General features: G+C 35.4%; 1 protein-coding gene across 1 annotated transcript in view; it reads left to right on the top strand.

The window, feature by feature from the left end:
* The window catches only part of Bltp1 (bridge-like lipid transfer protein family member 1), a 160,631-nt gene that overhangs the window by 12,662 nt on the left and 121,823 nt on the right, over positions 1-26,146 (top strand). Inside the window, exons 6-17 of the mRNA XM_090356623.1 lie at positions 1,632-1,696; positions 7,930-8,113; positions 11,670-11,751; positions 12,379-12,572; positions 17,157-17,236; positions 18,308-18,458; positions 22,281-22,437; positions 22,836-22,914; positions 23,883-23,974; positions 24,752-24,869; positions 25,612-25,767; positions 26,009-26,106. Of these exons, the coding sequence (XP_090212749.1) occupies positions 1,632-1,696; positions 7,930-8,113; positions 11,670-11,751; positions 12,379-12,572; positions 17,157-17,236; positions 18,308-18,458; positions 22,281-22,437; positions 22,836-22,914; positions 23,883-23,974; positions 24,752-24,869; positions 25,612-25,767; positions 26,009-26,106 (1,456 nt within the window). The remainder of the gene's footprint in view (positions 1-1,631; positions 1,697-7,929; positions 8,114-11,669; positions 11,752-12,378; positions 12,573-17,156; positions 17,237-18,307; positions 18,459-22,280; positions 22,438-22,835; positions 22,915-23,882; positions 23,975-24,751; positions 24,870-25,611; positions 25,768-26,008; positions 26,107-26,146) is intronic.

Raw genomic sequence — 26,146 nt, 5'->3', positions numbered from 1 at the left:
ATTCACTTACTAGTACTTCTTAAATCTTAAAAAAATCATACTTGGTGAATTCATATATTTGAAGATACCTTTATTAATGGATTGACTTAACTAAAATACAGACTGGAATAAAGTTTCTCGAATAATAATTTATGTAAATAAATACTTCATTTCTAGATGGACTATTACTTACCTGACCTGTAAGTTACCTGACCTTGCTTATTATTTCAGTTGTAGAATTTTTAGTGGGCATTTATTATATTAACAAAAGTTTAGAATGTTGATGATTCTCATCTACTAGCTCCTTACTTTGAGATAAGTATATAGAAATATTTAATTTTGCAAGCAGCTCTTTTACTCTTAGAAACATAAATCTGAGCATGTCAGTCATAGTATGTTTGAAGTATTCCTTCTCCTTGTAGCTTTGAAGAAAAGCCTATTGTTTTTATGCCTATTCTGTTTCTATAATTTTCTTAAAAGTTGTGATATAGAGAAATTTTGTATTAACTAGGAGATGCAAGTGGTAGGATTTGGCAGTGCTCATACTACACTTAATATTTTAAGAGGCAACTTGTATTCTATAATTATTAACATGTCCAAAGGAAAAATTATTGTCATTAATAGAAGGGTTACATTATATTCACCAGATAGAAGGTGCATTGCTTCACATATATTGATACCCTTTCTCATGTCTTGGTCCCCATTTCCCTCCCCCCACCCCTGCCCCTCATCTTGTTTTCCTCCCTTCCCTATCCACTTCAAATAACCAAATACGCACATATACAATATATCAGAGATCCAGGTGAAATACTGTCACAAATCCTTAGCGCCTTGATACCACCTTTTTTTTGGGCCAGTCCTCAGCCTTGAACTCAAGACCTGGACGCTGTCTTTGGACACATTTTGCTCAAGGCTAGCATTCATTCACTTGAGCCACAGAGCTACTTCCAGCTTTTTCTATGTATGTGGTTCCTGGAACTTGAACCCAGGGCTTCCTGCATGCTAGGTGAGCATGCTACCAATAGGCTATGTTCCCGGCCCCAGTGCCACCTTTTAAGAGTTAACTTTATATATATATATATATATATATATATATATATATATATAAATGTATGTATATATATATACATTTACATTTTTTTGGTCAGGGTGATGTATAGAGCAGTTACAGTTACATTTGTAAGTTAATGAGTATATTACTTCTTGAACATTGTTACCCCATCCAATGTTTTTTCCCTAAGAGCTAACTTTAAAGAAATAATTTTTATACTTATCACAATGTTACCCCAAATAGATAAAATTTGTTAGTACTGATTTTTCCTGTTAAGTTTTAATTTTTCCTGTTGCATTTTACCTAATAGAAGGACTTAATGTTTCAAAGCATGTCGTACATTGCAGTGATAATACAGCTTTTGTCAAGTTTAAAGATTTAAAGATTTCTTCATTACTTGGAGCTGTACAAGTATCTTTTTTTCAACTAGAAGACTATCAAACATTGTTTTTATAACTGTTAGTTCTGAAAAATGGTGTATTTTTGCATGTCAGTGTCTTTTTGGGAATTTTTCTTATTACCGATTGCTTACTTTTTATAATAATAACCAATTATGAAGTACTTTAAGTTGTTAAATTCTCATTTTTATAATCTTTTTTAGAATTCAGGATGGATTTATCATTTTTCGGTGGTGGAAGATGTATAACCCAAAGCAGAAGCAGCATGGTAAATACTCATTTCTTCATGTGTTTAAATTCTCAGTCAGATAATCTGATTTTTCACTTGCAGATAATTAAATGTTTCATATCTTTTTTATGTTGTTGGCTGGCTTTGGATAGCTGTGTAGCCTAGGCAGGCTTTGAACTCATCCTCCTGCCTCCGCCTCCTGAATGCTAGGAGGTATCTAACACCATGCCCAGCAAGGAAGTAGTTTGGGTTATATTTTGGTAGTGCTGGAGACTGAGTTGGGTTGAGCCATATATATCTCAGATCATCTTTTAATAGATAACCTTTTAAAGTTTTGTAGTTTATAATTTTTAAAAAACATTTGTTTCATGTGCCTGTGATTGTATATAGAGAATCCCTTCCTGAATACTTGTTTGTTAAACATGACATTTGAAATATGACATAAAAATCATTGTTAATAAAATCTTTATAAAAAAAATCCAGGGGTTGGTGTTCTATGCGATTTAGAGTCTTAGAAACAGGAGGAATAGAATACCCTAAAGATAGGGAAAAAAATTTCTTTTTGTTGCAAAATCCTTTCATAGTTTTCCTGTTGCCTGATTAACTTTGGATACTTGAGCACATTATTCACTTAGAGTTATACTTCAGTATAGAGTATATATTTCAGTATAATCTTTACATACATTTCTAGCTTTTCTTCTTGTCAAATCTGTGGGCCTGACTCAAATGCCGTCCCTAGTACTCTGATCTTTCTAAAACATGGCATATTCTTCAGCTTCTATGACTTTATTTATACTTGCTATGTTGTTGCTATGTTGTACAGGCCAGTTTTGAACTTTTGTGTTCAAGTGATTCTTCTATCTCAGCTTCCTGAGTATTTGGGACTATAGGTGCATGCCACTACATCTGGCCTATATGTGCATTTATCATCAGAGCCTTACATTTTGTCTTCTCAATTTTCCCCTCTAATTTTTTTTTGCCAATCGTGAAGCTTGAACTCAGGGCCAGAGCACTGTCTTTGGACTTTTCTCAAGGCTAGAGCTCTACCACTTGAGCCATAGCATCACTTCTAGCTTTTATTTCTAAACGTATGTGTTACCTAGGAATTGAACCTGGGTCTTCATGCATGCTAGGCAAGCACTCTACCACTAGGCCAAACTCCCAGCCCCTCCCCTCTAATTTTTTATGACTGTTCTTTCAGCTGTGCACTACCCTTTTTAACTTTGCATTAAGGATAGACCTTGCTTTTACTTTCTAGAACTAACTTCCTCTCTCTGTCTTTCTCTGTCTCTCCTTCTCTCTCTCTCTCTCTCTCTCTCTCTCTCTCTCTCTCTCTCTCTCTCTCTCTGTCTCTGTCTCTGTCTCTGTCTCTGTCTCTCTCTTTCTCTTTCTTTTTTTTTTTTTTTTTTTTGCCAGTCCAAGGCTTGGGCTCAAGACCTGAGCACTGTCCTTGGACTTTCTCAAGGCTAGAGCTCCACCACTTGAGCTTCAGCACCACTTCTGGCTTTTTTCTATATATGTGGTACCGAGGAATCGAACCCGGGTCTTTGTGCATGCTAGGCAAGCACTCTACCACTAGGCCAAACTCCCAGCCCCTCTTTCTCTTTCTTATTCTCTCTTTTTTCTTTTTTTTGCCAGTCCTGGGGCTTGAACTTTCCAATTAAATGTTGGGCTTTTATATTCATTTTATTTTTCTATAGGCTTACCTAGATATCTATCATTTATAACTTTTTTCCTACAAGAAAGTAAGTTAAAGGTTCTAAAAGTTGCTAAGCTTATCACAGGTTTGAGATAGCTTAAACTACTTTAAATTTCAATGTTATTTCATTGTTAGTCTTCTTTTTTTTGCTTTTATTCCTTTGCTCCTATAGGGATATGCTTTTATGTACAATGTACTCTTTTCTTTATTGAGGCTAGGATGAATGGGTTAGTATTTGACATGTATTGAACTAGTGAAATCAGAGAGAATAGAAATGAGAATAATGGGTAGGCTTCATATCTGGAAAGACAACAGACTGAGTTGTTCACTAGGTAACTGAATAGAACACAAGTTTTATTGTATGATAAAGTATTGTGAGGGTATTTGAGGTTTCCCATCTGTGATTTAGAATAGCTATGATATTACTAACTTTTGGAATATCAATTACTATTATTTTTTGTTGTTGTAGTTACTACTAGCATTCTTACTTGGAAAAAATAATAGTTTAGTCAGTATATATTGCAAATGTACATTGGGAATCTTTTAGTTTTGTGATTTTATTAATATGAATAAATCCTAAATTTGGTATTATTTTCTAGTATTATTTATATTAAAATGTTATTGTTCATATTCTTTGTGTTGTGGTGGAAATATATATTTTTATAAAATATGTATAAATCCTTTACAGACTTGAGCCACTTCCCACCTTTTTCTGTGTATGTGATACCAAGAAATCAACCCAGGGCTTTGTGCATGCTAGGCAAGCACTCTACCACTAGGCCACACTCCTGGCCTGTGTGAATTCTTATAAACACTGATTATAGCATATGGGATGAATGCAGACATCCACAGTGTGCAAAAGCAACCAAATAAAAGCCAAGCCTAACAAGACTCAATCTGGAGAAGGGGAGGCAGGTAGAGGGAGAAGAGAGGAAAATAGATAAAAGAAAATAAAGAGATAAGAAAAAAAGAAGAAATAAATGACAGCAAAGAACCAGGTAAGGGAGGGATAACATTTAAGTTCATATACATGAGGACTACAATCATTTTATTTTTCTCTATTAGGTATTAAGCCCAGAGTCCCCTGCTTAGTAGGCAAAAGCACTCTCCCACTGTGTTATACTTTTACTGCTGAACTTATTTCTCCTGAGTTCTATTTCTACAATCTTAAATCATAAGTTTTTGAAAGTAAATAGTTAATTCATTTTATCATGAAGTATCACATTTCCTTAGATTTTTAAAAATCAATATAGAAATATATGAAATCAAAGAGTTTTCTGCCTCAAATCCTTCATGTGAGGTAGTTTTTGGTGAACTAAAAAAGATCTTTATTTCTGAGTGTGGCATGAGGAAAATACTGAGAACCATCCTCCAGATTTCTGACTTTAGTATGTGTAGCGATAAATGGGTCATGGTTTGAGGTTGTCTAAGAGTTCTACCCATCTGTCAGAAGGTAGAATGGTGGATGAACAGTTTGTGAGATGCTCTCATTCCTTAAACATCATGCATGATAGTGATAGTGGGTAGAATATATTAGGTATTGGTTAAAGGCCAATAGGGTATCTGTCAAAAATCTTATTTTGTTTTGGAGATAGTTGATTTTAATCTCTAATTTTGGAAAATAGGATATGTGATAACATCTCCTGACTATGGAATCTGAATAAATAGTCATGTACTTTCCCTACTCTAAAGGAATTCTCTTGACTACTAAGTGAATAAAGTGGATAAAGCATGTCCCTTTTTTGTTATTTTATTGGTTATGCCTAACATTCTAATGCCTTTAAAGTTTATTGCATCTATATCTTAACTGTTAAGTAAAAACTCCAGAACCATTTTCCAAAGCTTAGCAGGCTGTTTTGTTTTTGGGTTGAGTATTTATTTTTGGTAACATTTCTGCCCCTTTTATTTATTTTTCTGTGTTGGTACTAGAGCTTGAACTCAGAGTCTAGGTACTTTGCCTGAGCCTTTTCTAGTTATGGCTAGTGCTCTACCACTTCTGGCTTTTTGGGATAGTTAATTGGGTAGTTAATTATCTCATGAACTTGGCTGCCTTGGCTGGCTTTGAAGTACAATCCTCAGATCTCAGCCTCCTAAGTATTTAGGATTACAGTACAGGTGTGAGCCACTGGCTCCTGGCTTTAATTTAAAAAAAATAGTTAAATAATCATGGATATTTAATGGCATACTGTGATTGTATGCCTATATAATATACTGTCTCTTCTTTTATTTTGTGAGTGTGTGTGTGTTTACTAGTATGGGGGCCTGGGTGTTCTCACTTAGCTTTTTTTGCTAGGATGATGCTATACTACTTGAGCCATCCCTAAGCCCTTTTTGTTTTAGTTAATTATTTTTTTTATAAGTTCTCTCTCTTTTTTTTTCCCCCAGATTGCTCTGGGCAGCACACACACACACACACACACACACACACACACACACACACACACACACACAAAATTTACTGGTGGAATGGGGTCTCAGTGCATTTTTTTTTGCCTATACCAATCTTGAACCATGATTTCCCTGATTGTAGTTCAGATACCTGAGTACCAAGGCCAAAGTAGGGAGATTAGTTAGGAGACTGTTGGAAATTAATTGTGAATTAGTCCATGCTGAGAAGTGCTTGAATTTTAGATGCCCATTGAAAGAAAAGTTGACAAGTTTGGTTGGTCATCTCTGGGTCACAAAAGTATAAGAGCAGTGAGCTTTTGGACTTGAAAAATAGAAAAGGTAGACTCGCTATCACTAAGCTGAGGAACATTGTGGATTAGATTTGGGTGAGTAAACCAGGTGTTCAATTAGATATGCCAAGTTCCAGAAACCTATTGGACATAAAATTGGAGATAATGAGTGTTGTGGACACTCAACCCCAGCAGTCTAGGAGCTATATTGATTACTGAGAAAGGGTAGACCTAGTCAGTGGTGGTGCTTACTTGATTAAAATAGATACTCAGATTTATTACTTTCAAGAATTGGAATAGTTAATACTATAAAACGATGTATATACTAGTATATACTAGTCTTTTTTTTATCTGTAGGAGTTTGACATACAGTAAGAAGGAGGAATTAAATGTTCAATATAATATAGTTAAGAGATTTTTAGCTTTAGTTAGGTGGCAAGTCTGAAGAACTAGGAGTGAATATGTCAACTACTTAAGAAATGCTAGGAAAATTATGGGGCCTAACAATTTTTTGAAGGGTTGGGGCTGTCTTTTTTTTTTCTTCAGTTGTCATAGGATGCTATAAGAAAAGAATCCAAGATTGGAGTACAAGTGATAGAATTACTAAGTAGAAAATTTTACTGATTGATTTTCCTTATTATTTTAAAAATGCCAGGGGCAATGTATTTTGTTTGTTATATTTTTATATTTGCTTTCATTATTTCACATTTCATATATCTATTTACAGAAAGAATAAATGACTTGAAATAATTATTTTGCAAAAATCTAATAATTTACTGAAAGCAATATACTTCTTGTTTAAATTATGCCATCAGCTAGCAAGATTGATAGCAACAATTCTTTATACTCATTAAAAATTTTCATCTTTTATATCTTGACATGTATTTTTTTGCTAATTACAATTAAATTTGATAGACGTGAAAATTGCTTTAAGGTTAAAAAAGATATCTCAGAAAACATGTATGAGTTTTATTTCAGAATAAAGATATTGGCCTTTCTTCTAATATGCTTTGGTTGATACGTTACATTGTTTTAAATTATTTCCTCATTTGAAATGAGTACTTCATTGGTTACTTTATATATTTATTAATTACAACTGATAATAATCTACATAAAAATGTTCTAAAACCTAAAACTTTTTTTAGTGCTATCTTGTCTTGACAAAACAAGTGGAAATTTACATACCTAAACCTATGTGATAATTTTGGGAAAAATACAGGTGTATTGAAAATATTATATATAGTATGTATGAAATCTAAATGAATTTTGTGTTTATGCTTTTTAGACTAGTTCCTAAGAAATCTCATTATATCTATATAGAAATATTTTTAAAATCTGAAGAAAACCTCTGATTCAAAACATTTCTAGTCCAAAGATTTCAGAGAAAGCATACTCAACTTCTGTGGCTATTAATCTTTAATGATGTGTTTTATTTGAGGTTATTGCTTGACAACAGCAGTTAATAAAATGTGTTAGTTTTGTACAATATTTAATGAAAAATCCCTAGTTTCTATGGTGTAAAATTGCAACATAGTGCCATGGCAAAATACTCACATACTATGTAAATATAGTTAAACATTTTGCTCTGTATATTTTAGTATATTATAGGTATGTTAGGGAGTATTTTTTTTAAAAAAAACTAGAATCAATAAATTCAGGTTGTTTTCAGTGTTAAATTATAACAGTAACATCAATTTTTAATATTTCTTTTGCCAGTACTTTGTTTATTTTATTTTTTTAGTACTTTGTTTATTTTAATGTGCATCTTTTTTCATATAATTGTATTTTAAAATAAGTGATTCAAGTTTACTTTGTGAAACAAGATTTGTCACAGAGCTTTGATTTATATTCTTAAGCTGACTAAGAGTTATTTTTTTGCTACTTGGTATCTTTAGATCCAAAGGCAGAAACCAGGTTATACATCACAATTAATGACTTCGAATTCCATGTCTACAATCGTTCGGATCTCTATGGACGTCTTCAAGAGTTGTTTGGTTTAGAGCCAACAATAATTCCACCCAAGAAAGATGATGATAAGAGCAGAAATGGAAGAACAAGAACCCAGTCCAAAATTGAAAGGTTCAGTATTAAACTTGAATTTTATTAATTTTCAATGTTTAAACATTTCCTAGAATTTCATTGACAGTGGTACCTAAACAGAGCCTAATCTTTTTTAAAAAATAAAGTGCAATTTTTAGTAATAAATACTTATATAATTAAAAAATTAAAATACAGAAGTATTAAATGTTCCAAAAAGTTCTGTCTATTCACTTTATTCAGCAGTCATAGTTTTATATTAATAACAACTGTTATTAACTTGATCTTTATCCTTTTGGGCATATGGATATACCTGTACAGAAGTATACATATTTAAGGTGCATATGTAAATATTTGATTTTGTCTTGTGTGTTTCAAAAAATTCTTGTGATCTTGTACAGTATTGTTAGTTTGCTGTTGTTTATTTTGTGGTGATATAGATTGAACCCAAGGTGAGGACTGTCACTGAGCCATACCCCCAAATTTGTAACCAACTTCTCTTGCCCTCCCTCCCTCCCTCCCTCCCTCCCTCCCTCCCTCTCTCCCTCTCTCCCTCCCTCCCTCTTTCCCTCTCTCCCTCTCTCTGTCTCTCTCTCTCTCTCTGTCTCTCTCTGTCCCTCTGTCTCTCTCTCTGTCTCTCTCTCTCTGTCTCTGTCTCTCTCTTTCTCTCTCTCTCGATTGTGGGGCTTGAACTCTCTGCCTTCATGCTGTCCCTGAGCTCTTCAGCTCCAGGTTAGCATTCTATAACTTTAAGCCACAGTGTCATTTCTGGTTTTCTGGTGCTTAGTTGGAGATAAGAGTTTTCTGGACTTTCATGCCCAGGATGGCCTTGAATTGTCATCATCAAATCTCAGTCTCTGAGTAGCTAGGATTACAGATGTTAGTCATCAGTGCCTGGCTAACATGCTTTTCATATAGCTATATATCTTCAAGATCGTTGTGTATCTCTATATAGATTTACATTATATTAAAATATATAAAATGTATATACATTATATTAAATATATATTATATAGCAGGCCAGCAATCTTGGACCTGCAGACCAAATCTAGTCCACTAATTGTTTTACATATAAAAATTTTATTGGGACATAGCGCTACCTGTTCCTTTCTGTATTGTCTCCTGCTCTATTTGTGTTTGAGCAGCTGAGCTGAATAGTTGACAGAGACTATACAGGACAGACCACAAAGCCTAAAATATTTACTGTGTAATCTATAACAGAAAATGCTGAGTCCTGGTATAGAATAAATGAGAAAGCTTTGAAGTGGAGGTTCAGGGCTAGTGGACATAGTAGCCCAGGGAAGTGAGGAAAGGTAGATATAAGGTTGTAACGGAAGACATAAGTCTAGGTGGCCCTGCGTACTGTGGGTTCTGCTTTTACAGATTCATTCAACTGCAGATCAGAAACATCCAGAAAAATATGAATTGTTTCTACTAAACAATTACAGACTTTTTTCTTAACATTCTCTAAATAATACAGTATAACAACTATTAATACCAACTTAGATATTAGAAATTATATGCATATAATTTAAAGCATGCTAGGTAATAGGCACAGATTTTATTCAAATAAATTTATGAGTATCATAAATTTTGGATTCCTTGAAGGTCCTGGAAGTAGTGCCCTATGAGACTAGTTTATATGGATCACCGTATAAGAGATACCCTGAAGAAAAGCAGCTTTCTGATAGATTAATGAACTATTAAGAAAGATAAAATAGTATAAAATAGTTATAATAGTCTGTAAGTATTTTTAGTGTAAATTTAGAGAATTAGCCATCTATAAGTAATTCATTATTCACTTTTTCTAGAATACAAAAACATCTTTAATAATTTAGATATAGTAAAGGGAAACTATAAGTGAAAAGAATCTAGGTAAAATCCAATAATAAGTTAAAAGGATTTTTATTTCTACATACAATACAGTTGTATAAAGAAATCCAAATAAAGTTTGGAATTTAAGAAAGCCTTTAGATCACACTAGGATGTTGAAGAATCATCTGCACTCCATTCTCTTTGCAGCCTTAAACGTAATAGCTAAGCAGCCTGTATGTCCATGAATCGATTAACGAGTGAAGAAAATCTGGTATTTAGGCATTGGGAAATACTATTCAGCCTTAAAAGAGCAAGCAAGTTTTGCCATTTGCAATGAAATGGGCAAAATGAACCTTAGGCACAGAAATTAAATACCACGCCATCTCTCTCGTATTTTAGAATCTGAAAAAGTTAAACTCTTAGGAGTAGAGAGTAGCAGGAATCAACAGGTGTGGAGGGTTTAGGAAGATGTTCACATGTCAATAGGAATGAATTCAAGAGCTTTGTTATACAACATAATGACTATAGTTAAAATGATATATTTTTGACAACTTCTACTAGTAGACTTTATTGTTGCCACTGAAATGTTAAGAAGTGAGCTAATAGAATATTTAGCCATTCTGCAAAAAAAGAAAAGACAAAAACCCTCCAGATTTCTAACCAACAGTGATCACAGTGAGTCAGGGAGTCTTGGTGAAAGAGACTCAGGTGGTGGTGGTAAGATAGAGTAGAGAGAGAAGGCTTTGGAATCATGCAGGAAGGGATATGCCTCAAGCTTTCATTTTCAGATGTTACTGTGAAATTTTGCTTTTCAACAAGCTGTGCACTTATATGACCAGTTTTCTTACTCTTAGCCTATGATTTTAATTTTTTTTGGAGGTGAATTATTTTGGCATAGGATGATGGGTAGGAGGGGTGTGGGGGGAAGGAAAGAATTTGAGCTCCTGAGTTACCTTCAGAGCTGCTAACAATAGTGGAAAAGATTAGACTCATACTTTAATCATTAGGTAAACCTTGTTGATTTCACAATAGCTTTGGTTATCTTGTGAAATACTTGCTAGTTTACATCAGATAACAGTATATTTACTTGGTGATTTTGTCATTAAGCCCTGTTACTCTAAAAGCATATGTTTATAGGTTACTTAAGCTTATATATTGAAAAGCTGATGTGAAAAAAACCATTCTGAGGGATACTTTTCGAGATATTGGTATTTCCTTATATAATTCACTGAAGTAGTCATTATGGTGTATAGCTGGTTATTACTAGTGCATCTTGAGCTGGTGGCTCACACTTGTAATCCTAGGTAGTTACAAAGCTGAGAATGGGAGGATCCAGGTTTGAAGCCAGGACAGGCAGAGAAGTTTGAGACCCCTTCTTGACCTGTAGCTGGGCACCGTGGTGTGCATTTGTCATCCCAAGATGTATGAAAGACTGAGATGGGGAAGACGTTGGTTTCAGGCTAGCCCTGGCAGGATAATGTGTGGGATTCCCATCTCTGAGGGTCAGTGGGAGTTGGATGAGGTGCCCCTGCCTATGATCCCAGCAACAGGAAGCCTGAAGTAGATAGACTATAGTTTCCCTAGGTGGGAAACCAGATCTTGGCCTAAAAATGAGTGAAAAGCTGAACTGGAGTTGTGAATCAGCAGTTCAGCAGTATCTTGCTACTTGGCCAAACAAGCATAAGGCCCTGGGTTCAAACCCCTGGTTCAAGCATATTTTGAGGAAATTAACTGTATCCTATGTATTTAAGGTTTTCTTATGCATGTCAATCTTGTTTTTCAGAGTTAAAGTGAAAACAGAATCTCAAGACCCCACATCTTCCTGGAGATCACTTATTCCAGTAATAAAGGTCAATGTTAGTACAGTAAGTACATTTTGTTATTATAACTGGTGAGTTAATAACTATGTAGAGCTTCCTGTGATTTTTCAAAAGTCATTTTTCATGTTAGTAAAAGGAGGCAATTTGGTGGAGTTTTTAGTTACTATTTCAGTAAAGCATGAAAACATTTTAATTAATTTATTTATTTTTGTGGGTCATGGGGCTTGAACTTGGCCTGGGCACTGTCCTTGAGCTCTTCAGCTCAAGGCTACTGCCCTATTCTTGGGCCTGGGTTTTGTCCCTGAGCTCTGCAGCTCAAGGCTACCACTCTACCTCGAGCCAAGCCCCACTTCCCATTTTCTAGGGGTTAGTTAGAGATAAGAGTCTCAGGTCATTTTGTGCCTGGGCTGGCTTTGAACCTTGATCCTCAGCTAAGCCTCCTGAGTAGCTAGGATTACAGGTGTGAGCCACTGCGCCTGGCCAAAAACATTTTAATATCAGTACTGTTTTAGAGCAAGTTTATTACACATAGAAGACTCTTCAGTCATTGCTTTAAACATCTCTTTAAATTGGCTTAAATACTGCTTTTTAGATCCATAGAATTATTTAGTACATAATGTTAAAGTGGAATCCTTTCATTTTTGATTATTCATTGATTTTTTTTTTTTTAAGGGACGTTTGGCCTTTGGGAATCATTACCAACCTCAGACTCTGTGCATTAATTTTGATGATGCTTTCCTAACTTATACTACAAAACCACCCTCAAGTCATCTTGACCAGTTCATGCATATTGTAAAAGGAAAGCTTGAAAATGTCCGAGTTATGCTTGTTCCCAGTCCAAGATATGTTGGTCTTCAAAATGATGAGTAAGAAAACCTTATAAAATGATAACTTTGTAGCTTTTGTAGATATCCACTGGATTACATTTCTTTGCTAAAGGTTGAACCTTTCTCAGTCTGTCTAAGTCATTAACTTTTTTTTTTTTTTGTCGGTCATGGGGTTTGATCTCTGGGCCTGGGCACTGTCCCTGAGCTCTTCAGCTCAAGGCTAGTTAGCACTCTGCCACTTGAATCACAGTGCCACTTCTGGTTTTCTGGTGGTTAATAGTAGAAGATTAAGAGTCTCACGGACTTTCATGCCTAGCCTGGCTTTGAACTGTGACCCTCAGATCTCAGTCTCCTGAGTAGCTAGAATTATAGGTGTGAGCTACCAGTGCCCAGCTACTTATTCTTGCTTTAAGGATCAGGGTGCTAAGTGGTGATCAACTGTGTGTTTTAGTATATTTCCATATGGTAATAACTGTCATTTTTTCCTATATTTTGGAAACATACTTGGGATGGCCTCATGTTGGATTTTTTTCTGTGACATATGGAGTACCATTTTGAGTTAGTGAAAGTTGAAAATAGAATTGAAACTACTTTTTTGGAAAACTAGTGAATTTAGGATGGTCCAGTTTTGAGACCCATTTGATCTTGGTTGAAACCTAAACTCTTAGTTTCCCATTTAGCTACCCATACCTTGTTGTTCAGTGAAGTAACTACTTTTACTTCAGAGACATGTTATATGAATGCACTAGATGCATTTCCCTGTGGTGAAATGCTTATACAGGAATGGACCAGGACCTGAGGAAACAGACTCATAACTTCATTTGACTTCAGGTTATAAATTCATGGTTTTTTTTCTCTAGTCTATTTTGTTTTTTATTAAGTGAACTGTGTTATTCAATGTATGCCATTTAAACATGCAGAGTTCCTACTATAATATCTTAGCTTGTATCTATCTTTGTTGTATAGACAATATAAAATCTGAGTTTATGAGAAAGATGATAATGATGATTTTTTTAGTTCTTGACTGAGTTGCTATTGGATTATTCAAGACTGGTTAGTAAGACAGAGGAATTTTCATCTTTTGAGATGCAGGTATCTGTGGGTATTCCTGGTCTTGCTCATTGAGATTATGGACTGGATCAAGCATCTTTTGAAATGTAGGCTATGCACACATTCTTTATTTATGTGTAAAGGGAGACTGAATAAATCTGGACTAGAAAGTAAGAAAAAATGTGCCCACTATTAATAGTTTGTGTGAAGATATATCAAATGTCATTATTCAAAAGTAGAAATTTACTAGACTTTGTGATTTAATACATGTTTAAAAGAAAATAGCTAAGCTTGATTGAAAAGTTAGTTTTTTGTTTTATTTTTGTTTTTGCCAAGCTTGGGGCTTGAACTCAGGGACTGAGCACTATCCTTGGGTTTTGTCAAGGCTACAGCTCTACCACGAGAGCCACAGCACCACATCTGGCTTTTTTTGTGTATGTGGTGCCAAGGAATCAAACCCAGGTCTTTGTGCATGCTAGGCAAGCACTCTACCACTAGGCCAAACTCCCAGCCTGAAAAGTTAGTTTTGATGTGGAAAAAAAATTATAGTATATGATAGACAAAAATTGCTAAACCAAAGATGAATACTTTTTGAGATGATGACAATTATTCATGCCAGTGTTTGGCTTCGAGATATTTGTGTTAAATTTAAGTTTATTAGTAAGAACCAAGGGCAACATAGAGAGTTTGGGACCAGCCTGGGCTATTTATCCAGATTGTCTCAAAACAATACAACAACAAGCAAGCCTCCAAAGAAATAGCTGCACATTTGAGGCTTGAACTCAGTGCTTGGGTATTGTCCTTGAGCCTCTTTGTGCTGAAGACAGTGCTTGCCCCTTGAACCACAGCACTACTTCAGGCTTTTTCTGAGTAGTTTATTGGAGATAAGACTCTCATGGACTTTTCTGCCTGGACTGGCTTCAAACTTTGATCCTCAGGTCTCAGCCTCTGAGTAGCTAACATACCAACCAGTATGAATTACTGGTACCTAGCTAGATAAAAGCTTTTAATGCTTCTGAATAATAACACTTTGGTCTACTGATAGATTAGATATTGTTTAGGCTTGTAGTATTAATATAAATGAACTAATTTTAACTTTGTCATAAATGAAGATGTCACTTTCAGTAATCATTATTATATTCTATTTAAAGTTTGTTTTCAATTGATTTCTCTCATTTAGAGTAGATTTCATTCAAAATATAAAAAGAGAACAAAAGAACTCAAAGTGTTTTCTTGTTGAACTTAATTTCAGTACCATTTTACTTAGTGTAATACCAAATACACCAAATACAACTGTGGAAAAACTGGTTATGATGATTTTTTTATTTTTTGTTTTGCTCGGTCATAGGTCTTGAACTCTGGGTCTGGGTGCTTTCCCTGAGCTCTTTACCTGCCTCTTGAATTACAGCCCCACTTCCTATTTTCTAGTGATTAATTGGAGATAAGAGTCTCATGTTCTTTGGTGCCTGGGCTGGCTTTGAACCAAGATTCTCAGATCTTAGCCTCCTGAGTAGTTAAGGTTATAGACATGAGCCACCACATCCGGCATTATGGTGATTTTTTTTTTTTAAATTGTTTTCTTTTTTTGAGATACCACTCATGATGTGCTTTGTAGTTTTATTCCTTTCTTTATTTTTATTTTTAGTTTTTTTTTTTCTAGCACTGTACTTAATGGTGAGATGCTAAAGCCATTTCCTCCAAAATCAGGAATAAGACAGGATGCCCACTCTCTCCACTCCTCTTCAATATAGTATTAGAATTCGTAGCCAGAGCAATAAGGAAAGAAGCAAACATAAATGGGATCCAAATAGGGAAAGAGGAAGTGAAACTTTCCTTTTTTACAGATGACATGATTCTGTATTTAAAGAACCCAATAGACTCCACTCCCAAGTTACTCGAGCTGAGTCAAAGGTTTGGCAAGGTAGCAGGGTATAAAACTAACCCTCAAAAATCAGTGACTTTCCTGTATGCCAACAATGAGAAGAGCAGGGCAGAAATCAGGAAAGCAACTCCTTTTACAATGCCCCCCCAATAAAATACTTAGCAATTAACTAAGAAAGTAATGGACCTTTATGATGAAAACTTTAAAAACCTGAAAAAGGAAATTAAAGCAGAACTAAGGAATTGGAGAAACCTCCTATGCTCTTGGATTGGAAGAATTAACATCATGAAAATGGCAATCCTGCCATGGGCTATCTATAAATTCAGTGCAATACTCATCAGTATCCCAATGTCATTCTTCAATGAAATAGAGGAAGCAATCTAAAACTTCATATGGAATAATAAAAGATCTGTAGAGTAAAAAACAATCCTTAGTAGAAAAAACAGCACCTTAGAAATATCAATACCAAACTTCAGACTCTTATTACAGAGCTATGGTAATAAAAACACCTTGGCACAGTTATAAGTACAGGCCTGAGAACCAATGGAATAGAACTGAAGACCTAGAAATCAACCCATAGTCACCTTATCTTCTCTAAGGGTGCCCAAAAAATAGGATGGAAAGAAAGACAGCCTCTTCAACAAATGATGCTGTCAGAATTGATTAAGCACCTGTAGAAAACTGAAGTTGGATCCTTCTATGTCACCCTGCACCAGAATTAATTCTAAATGAATCAAAGATGTTGTCAAAGCAGATACCCTGAAAACTTTCCAAGAAGGAATAGGAGATACACGAGGTCTCCTTGGCACAAGTCAAAACTTTCTTAATAAAGGCCCAGAAACTCAACAAATTAAAGAAAGTTTGGACAAGTGGGACTTCATTAAACTGCAGAGCTTCTGTATGCAAAGAACATAGCCAGCAAGTTAAATAGAAAGTCCACAAAGTGGGAGAAGATATTCACTAGCCATACAACAGACAAGGGTCTCATATTTAAAATATACTTATAGCTCAAAAAATTGAATCTCTAAAAAACAAATTCTCAAAGGAACAACCATTGTATGAAAAGGTGGGCTAGGACTGGGAGTTTAGCCTGGTGGTAGAGTGCTTGCTTAGCATGCTCGAAGACCCAGGTTTGATTCCTCTGTACCACGTACATAGAAAAAGCCAGAAAGTGATGCTGTGGCTCAGATGGTAGAGCTCTAGCCTTGAGATAGCCCAAGTTCAAGCCCTAGGACTGGAATAAAAATAGCTAGTTGACATATAAAGAAATGCTCTAAAAAAATAAAAAATAAATAAAAGAAAAATTAAAAAAAAGAAATGCTCAACATCTCTAGCCATAAATGAAATGCAAATAAAAACAACTTTGAGATTCCACTCACTCCAGTTAGAATGACCATTATCAAGAAATCTAATAACAGATACTGGAGGGGATGTGGCCAGAAGGGATCAATACTACACTGTGGGAGTGAAAACTCATTCAGCCACTTAGGAAAGCAGTGTGGCAATTCCTGAAAAGACTACATGGAGCTCCCCTATGGCCCAGCAATCCCATTCCTGGTTGTTTACCCAAATGTCCAGAAACAAGGGCATACTAGCCTTGTTCCTTTCTTTTCTCTCATGATTATTTAGACTACAGAGCACATTGTATTCTAAAGATGTATTTCGTTTGCCCTCACTCTGTCTTCTTGCAGACCACCTAGACTGATGGGAGAAGGCTTTGTAGTGATGCAGTCAAATGATGTTGACATTTACTACTACATGGATGAGCCAGGTATTGCTTTCTTCAAGTATGTTCATAGTTGTAGTTCTGAAATGTTGATGTGTAAGAATACTTGTTACCTTACTTTGTGATATCTCTCAGAAGTAATGTATTACTTGGCTTTTGAGACAAAATATAGTAATACTTTTAGATTTAACATATAGTAATCTTAAAATCTCTTTGCACAAATAGAGCAGGGACCTGTACAGGAGTACACCTGTAATCTTGGCAATTTAGGCTGAGACCTGAGGATTATGGTTTGAAGTCAGTTCAGGCAGAAAACTTCATGCGATTTATCTTAATTAACCAGCAAAAAGTTGAAAGGGATAAGGTGTCAACCTTGAGCAAAAAAAGCTAAGGGTCAGCTCCCAAGCCCTTAGTTCAAAGTGTCAGCACGCATACACAATAAGCACATTTTTCACAAATATATCTCAGAACTTGAGCCACAGGCATTTATGGTGGTAATACTTGTAATTCTAGTGACTTAGGAAGCTGAGGCAGGAGGATTCCAAGTTCCAAGCAAGCAACATTGAGTTTGCAAATAACTGATGGAAATGTTTACGGAAAGTGATATAATTAGGTAGTTTTCATCTTAGCTTAGTAAGAAGGAAATGACATTCTGTTAGATTGGGGGTTTAAAGCTTAAGATTGAAATCCAACTAGTTATAATACTTGATAGGTGGCTTTCATTTGATAAAACTAGGTAAGCATTGGATTTTTTTGTTTGTTTGTTTGTTGGTCCTGCTATTTGAACTCAGGGTTTGGGTACTGTACCTGAGTTTTTTTGTTCAAGACTAGTGATCTACCTTTTGAGCCAAACTTCCACTTCTGAAGTTTTTGGTGCTTAAATGGAGATAAGACTCTCATGAACCTTTCTTCCCAGGCTAGCTTTGAACCTTTTTCCTCAGATTTCAGCCTCCTAACTAGTTAAGATTATAGGCATGAGCTACCAGTTCCTGGCTCTCTTAAAATTTTTAGGAGTGTCAAGATTTCCTGAAACCAAAATGTTTTAGAATTGCTGACCCAAGGAAACTTTTTGACTGTCATTGATAACTATCTTTATGTTGTATGTTTGAAATACAGGACTTGTTCCAGAAGAAACTGAAGAAAATATTGAAGGAGAAATAAGCAGTGAAGATTGCAAGTTACAAGACTTACCACCCTGTTGGGGACTGGATATTGTTTGTGGTAAAGGAACCGATTTTAATTATGGACCATGGGCTGATAGGCAGAGGTACTTGAATACATTATTATTTTTTTTATAAAGTCTAATACTTAACATATATATATATATATGCCTTTTTGGTTTAGTTGCCCATAGACTTTTAAAATATTGTTGTATAATGGTGATATACAGAGGGGTTGCAGTTACAGAAAGTCAGATAATAAGTACATTTCTTTTTTGGACAGTGTCACCCCTTCCCTCTCACTAGCATAATAGTTTCATAAACTTTTTCAAGCTTGTACTAAATCTTTTGGTTTCAGTAGTAGCTTGCTTTATGAAAAAAATGATAAGCAAGTTTGCTCCCAAGGAGACTTAATATACAAAGATGGTGAGTTGAGCAGCATATTTACTGGTTTCTTGGTTTTTTTTTTTTGTAGGTATGTGTTTAATCAGGTTATTTATTTGCCCTACTATATGCCAGGGATTATTGAAGCTGTAGGGTAGGATTCAGAAATAAAACCTGTGCATACAGGTTAGTTTTAGTGAGGGAAGGAAAAAAGTCTCTATTAAGTGTGTTAACAGAGGTAAATACAGGTGGCAAATTTAGAAAACTACACTTTGCTTCTGAGGGTTGCAGCCCAGAAGATGGAACTGAAACAACGGAAGGTTATTTCCTCCTAGCTCTGAAGGACAGAAATCCAGCTTCAGTGTTGGCAAGGTTGTCTTCTTTGGAGACCCACAGGATATGGCCAATTGTCTCAGCGAATTCTAGGTCATGGTTTCCTGTTCTTTCATGTTTTCTCTTGTACATGCACACTTGTACAAGATTGCTTACAGGGTTAGGTATAACTTGCCGACCTCATTTTAACTTCCTTACCTCAACAAATGTAGTCGTATCTTGGTATAAGGAGTGAAACTTGACTTTGTGTGTGTGAATATGAATATGGATCCTGAGACTTGATCTCAGGGCTATAAGCATTGTTTCTGAGCTTCCCCCACCCCCTCAAAAGTTAGCATTTAACCACTTGAGCCACACCTTCACTGCAGGCCTTTTTGGTGATTAATGATGAGTCTAACAGGCTGTCCTGCCTGGGCTTGCTTCCAGCTGTGATCCTCAGATCCAGGTGTCAGCCACCACCCCTTGGTGTGGACCATGAATTTTTAGGACATAATTCATTTCATTGCAAATACATAACTTATATCAGAGTTGGGGAGAAAAGAACAAAGGAAAATTTGATAGAGGTAACATGTCACTTTAGTTTGAAAAGGGAAAGAGAGGGGTATGAATAATCAAGACAAATGCATGGGGGTAGTGGAGGATTGTCCTGTAGAATCTAAAAGGAGAAAAAAATTATTAATTATTATTATTTTTTTGCCAGTCCTGGGCTTGAGCTCAGGGCCTGAGCACTGTCCTTGGACTTTCTCAAGGCTAGAGCTCTACCACTTGAGCCTCAGCACCACTTCTGACTTTTTTCTATGTATGTGGTACCGAGGAATCGAACCTGGGTCTTCATGCATGCTAGGCAAGCACTTTAACCACTAGGCCAAACTCCCAGCCCCTATTATTAATTATTAAGGAGGATCTAAACTTGCTTTTTTTTTTTTTTTGGTAGCATTAGGGTTTGAACTCAGGGCTTCATATGTACTAGACAAGTACTCTACCATTTCAGCTACTCTCCACCCCTTTTTACTTTAGTCTTCTTGCCTGTTGCCTCCCTTCCTTCCTCCTCCCTTCCTTTGTTTCTCTCTCTCCTCCTTTTTCTCTTTTCTCTCATTCTCTCTCTCTGTCTCTCTCTCTTCCTCTCTTTCTCTCTCCCCCCCCCCATCTTTCTTGTTAGGATTTTGTGCTTATTTTGGCTTGCCTCTGTCCTTAGGTCTTCTTCTGGGTTTACAAGCATGCACACCACACCTTGTTTGTTCTTGGAAGATGAATCTCCTCTTTTTTCGGGGTGGACTTGCCTGGATTTACCTTGAACTATAGTCTTTTTATTTCTGCATCCTATATAGCTGGGATTATAGGTGTGAGACACTGTGTCTTAAAAGATAGTTTTCTTGGAGAGGTCTGCAGTGATTGCAATTTTTGAAGGTTTTTCAAAAAACTAAAAACAGACCTTCCCTACAATCCAGCCATACCACCTCTGAGCATCATAACCTAGAGTATGATAAGGACACCTGCACAGCCATGTTCATCTCTGCACTATTCACAATAGCCAAGCAATGGAAACAACTCATTACAGATGAATGGATGCAAAAAATGTGGTACATATATTCAGTGGAATTCTACATAGCCAGCAGACAAGATAAAATAAAGGCATTTGCTGGGAAGTGGATGAAACTAGAACAAATCATGTTGAGTGAGATAAGTCAAGACCAAAAGAACAAAAGGCACATGGTTTCCTTGATAATGTGAATATTAGATCCAAACATTACAAGAGTGATGACTCAATATTCAGGTACTCAAGGTTATGACACGGTCTTGGAGGTATAACTACATAGACATAAAAATCTGTGATGGGACAGATATGTATCTATGACATATAAACTCTCAGCTTAATTTTAATTATGTTCTAAGATCTATGTGCTAGTGATTGCATATAGAGATTCCCTTCTTGAATGCTTGTTAGTTAAAATGACATTTGAAATATGATGTAAAAATCAGTGTTAATAAAATCAATGCAAAAAAGATAGTCTTCTTGAATAGATTTAAGTCAAATCGTTCACTGAGTCAGATGTTACTGACTCTTGATGTACTGAGGTTTTTGATACTTTTTAGTTTTGAAAGTACTACCTACTTGATTAGAAATATTCTTTGTTAATAATAATATGATCTCAACTATAACCTGTACATCACCTTTATAATAACAATAAAAAGCAATATAATCTCGGTCTCTCTCTGCCAGGACAATCTCTCCCCTCTCTTCTTGTCTTCCCCCCTTCTTTCTCTTGGTCTCGGTCTTTTTCTCTTTCTCTCCCCCTCTCCCCCTCTCCCTTCCCCCCTCCTCCTCTCCCCTTCCTCCCCTCTCCTCCCTCCATCCCTCTCTCCCTCTCTCCCTTTTTCCCTCTTTCCTTCCTCCATTTATTCCTCTCTTCCTCTCTCCTTTTCTCCCTCTCCCTCTCTCCCATATTTTGCTTAGCACATGCTAGACAAGCAGTCTGTTAATAGTTTGTGGTAAATAGAGTCATTGATTCCAGATAGTATTTCCTTTTACTGCTGACTGCTTCTTCAACCTTTCTTTTTAAAAACCACAAACTTTTCCCTTCTGTAAATATATGAGCAACATTCTAGTAAGGTTGGCTGACACTGAACTGGAAGCTTCTTATATTTATCTTTATTATTTGATAGACATCTAACACATTGGAGTCTCAGCATCTAAACACTTTTTAGAAATAAGTTGTTCTTTAGTCTTATATTGGTACCATATTGATTAAAAATGATTATGAAAAGAATAAGATTTTTTTCCCCATGCTCCATGACCTGTTCAGTATTTCATAAATATTGTCAATTAATCCTCAGAAGCATCCTTGAGACATGTTACATTGTGCCTGCATCATAGGCAAGGAAGCAAGTCAAGTTTTTTGGGAAAGCTTAAGTCAGTCGTTTAGTGTGGGAGTGGAATTCCAATTAAGCTTCCCTCTGTCATTCTTTCTTTACTGTTTGAACAGTTGACACAGAATGTAAAATGTTTTTAATTACAATATATTGTACAATCAAATTTGATCTTAACCTGTGTCTCACTTGGTAATAGTGTTTGAAAAGTCAAGACTTTGGAGAATATAGTAATTGTCCAGTGAGAACAATTGTCATGTATCCTTATAAAACTAATTTGGCCCCATATCAGAGGTAATCTTTGTTTTCATAACATGTCATTTTTTTCTATCTACCTTCTGTAGAGATTGTTTGTGGAAGTTTTTCTTTCCACCTGATTATCAAGTTCTGAAAGTTTCTGAAATTGCGCAACCTGGAAGACCAAGACAGATCCTTGCTTTTGAACTACGAATGAATATTATAGCAGATGCTACCATTGACTTGCTATTTACTAAAAATAGGGTAAATATTGTAATAGTGTAGTAGAAATTGTGTTTAAAATTTGAACAATATTTTCTAAATGATTTTTCTGGTACCCGTTCCTGTACCCAAATTCACTTCTATGAGCTTTGCTCGATTCCCCTCAAATGATTTTATGTATCTTACTTTCATACTTTTATTAACTACAATTAAGGAAGAGAAACTCGTGATGAAAAATAATAGACCTTCATGTTAACCTGTGTTTCACTTTCACTTTGGTGTTTTGTTAAGTTGTTTTACTTTAGTTTCAGTATGCATTTGAATTATTGTTCTTACAGATTTTTAATGCTTGTTTCACAACATTCATAATTTCTTTAATAAGAAATTGAAAGGTAATACAACTAAATCTTTTATGTAAATGAATTTTATTCTTTTGGTAGGAAACAAATGCTGTGCATGTGAATGTAGGAGCTGGCTCATATTTAGAAATTAATATTCCGATGACAGTTGAAGAGAATGGTAAGGGGTAATTTTTTTAATTGAAATGATTAGTGAAAAGATTACTAAGTAAGTGATACAGTTCTTTTAGATGAACATTAATAAGGTATAAAATAGACCTAGATCTTAGGAAGAATAATGCAATCGTAAGCCAGATTTAGGTGTTAGGAAAGCGGAGGAGGGGGGAACCTCAATAGCAGGATACATGTTAGTAGCAATGTGACACTTACCATAGATGAGTGTTTATAGAGAGGAATCCTATCCAGAAAGGAACTGTAATACTCTGCTTTCCTGCCTTTGTGGAGAATGGGCTGCATTGTTGGAAAATAGTCATGACATGAGGAATAGAGGTTATTTCAAAACTCATTATGTAAGGAATGGTTGAAAATGGAACAAATATGTATTCGAGTCTGCAGATAAAAAAACTGTGAGTTGCCTTAGTGTTGAAAACTGTTATGTAGCTCTCCATATCCATGCTTTTAACCAACTCTGAGTTGAAAATATTGCAAAAAATGATATCTGTATTGAACATGGTCAATTTTTCTTTTTCCTAAAACAATATAGTATGTCAACTATGTATATGGAATTTGTTGCCTAGAGTATTGTAACTATTCTAGAGGTAATATAAAACATGTGGGCTGTGTCTCTAGGTAACAGGAAAATCCTGTGGCTTATATAAAAATATAAGGGATTTGAGCATGTGCTGATTTTGGTATCCAAAGAGGTTCCTGGAAGTAATCCCCCTTAAACACTGAGAGACTGCTGTAATTTTGGACTCAAGAGCAAAATCAGCGTAGATATTTTATGATAAAGATCTTTTCTAAGAACTGTTCGAAATAAGAAGGAATCCCCTATTGTTTTAGCAAGCTTAAGATGTGTGTTTGGTGTTTGCTGCAATTTGCTTTTTTAGGTAATGGTAGATGTTCTAATCCAATATTTCGAATTCTGTACCTATTTTCTAGTCCTTAATTTCTGTTTTTACTTATTAGGTTACACTCCTGCAATTAAAGGACAACTATTGCATGTTGATGCCACTACCAGCATGCAATACCGGACCCTTCTAGAAGCAGAAATGGTAGCAGTAAGTCCAGTTTATTTGATAATATACATACTTGATGCAGTACAAATTTGGTTGAATTTTCTTCTATAAAAGTTAAATAAAATGTCAATTTTTAGAAAATTCATAAACCACTAGGTTTCTTTCTATCTCTCTCCCCCCTCCCTTTTTTTTTTGCTAGTCCTGGGGCTTGAACTCAGGGCTTGAGCACTGTTCTTGGGCTTTTTCAAGGCTAGAGCTCTATCATCTGAGCCACAGCATCACTTTTGGCTTTTTATATGTATGTGGTACTGAGGAACTGAACCCAGGGCTAGGTAGAGTGCATGCAAGGCTAGCACTCTACCACTAGGCCAAACTCCTGGCCCCAACATTACTTCTTGAACATTGATACCCCTTCCCAGGTTTTTCTCCCACTTTGCTTTCCCCCATGGGTCTGTGTGGTAGGCAGTGTTGTTCCCTATCAGGCAGCCTTTTCCTTGGCAGTAATGCCAAGCTTTGTGGCCACAACAGTTTTACTGTGTGATAGTATGTTATGCACTATGCCTCTGATGAGGCTGAGGTGAAATGGGACTACTGGTTTACCTGGAGTATAGATTCAAAACTATAGACTGATTCATTGTTTTAAAACGTTTTTGACCACATCATGGCTTAATATTTCAAGGTGCTGAGAAACTCACCTTCTACCACAGTTACAATCTCAAAGATATCTCTTGTCAGCTCGGTAGGAATAAATGTGTGATTGCATTCAGTGCTGTTCACACAGTGTCACATTTGAAGCACCAATATTTATTTGCTTTGCAGTTCCACATCAATGCCAGTTACCCTCGACTTTGGAACATGCCCCAGACATGGCGGTGTGAGCTAGAGGTTTACAAAGCCACCTACCACTTCATTTTTGCACAGAAGAACTTCTTCACAGGTATTTTCTGAAAATATAAAAGGATTTTTCATGGCGAATTCATTTCCATTCAATAAATTCTACTTCTGAGTTAATTATAGGGATTTGAAAACATCATTCCTGGTTTGTTACTTTTACTTTTTCTTTTTATTTAGGCTGAAAATATCAGAGGACTTTTTTATCCAGATGTTTTGTGTTCTCTTCAGACTAAATAGACTAGTGATTGATATCAGTGTAGATAATCTTGATGGATCAGTTTTCTCTCTTCTTGACTTAGGCATCAATTTAACTTCACAATTTGTTTAATTATTATAATCAATAATTGTTGTAATCAAAAGCCAAAAGCATTGACTTTATATTCAGAGTCCCTGTTTACTTATGTTCTTTGCTATAATTGATGTTATTAGTAGTTTAAAAAAGAACCCTTATTTCATGGAGCAAGTTTTGGTAGCTATTCATATTTCATTTATATAAAACATGTATTCTTAGTTATAAGTAATAGAAAGGTAACTACATGCAAATGAACACATTTATGGAATTCTTAGCCTCCTGAGTAGCTAGGATTACAGGCGTGAAACACTGCGTCTCGCAAAATTTTTACATTTGGAGCAGCTAGTAAAGATAGCACTTTACTGTCAAAACATTTTAGTATAATAGTTATCTTCAATTACAAAGGAAAAATTCATTTCTTCAAATTAGAAACTACTTTGTTTTCTAAATTTCCATTAACTTCACTTTCTGTTCTGTACCCCAATAATTTTAGATTTAATTCAAGACTGGTCTAGTGATAGTGCTCCAGATATTTTTTCATTTGTTCCATACACATGGAATTTTAAGATCATGTTTCATCAGTTCGAAATGATTTGGGCTGCTAATCAGCACAATTGGATTGACTGTTCTACTAAACAACAGGAAAATGGTAAGCAATTGTTTAAAAATTAGGTTTGTTATTTTGCTTCTTAAGGCATATGCCAATAAAAAAAATCAGTTTTGATTTCAGCATTTTCTAGATGCTAGAATTGCTTTTCTCCATTATCATGTACAACTCTGAGGACTATTTGTGAATCTGTATTACTTCACTTTTAATTTTGTTTAAGGCACTTTTTACATTTAAATTTTGTTGACATTAAAAGTCAATATTTGTCCTCTTTTTTTTATAGTGTACCTGGCAGCCTGTGGAGAAACATTAAACATTGATTTTTCTTTGCCATTTACGGATTTTGTTCCAGCTACATGTAATACTAAATTCTCCTTAAAAGTATGTATAAGTGGATGTATAAGTTGTTTATTTCAAAAGG

The sequence above is a fragment of the Megascapheus bottae genome, chromosome 23 (assembly GCF_031878675.1).
Source record: "Megascapheus bottae isolate mThoBot1 chromosome 23, mThoBot2.hap1, whole genome shotgun sequence".
In the NCBI taxonomy this organism is placed as follows: Eukaryota; Metazoa; Chordata; class Mammalia; order Rodentia; family Geomyidae; genus Megascapheus; species Megascapheus bottae.
This window is presented reverse-complemented; position numbering and strand designations above follow the sequence as displayed.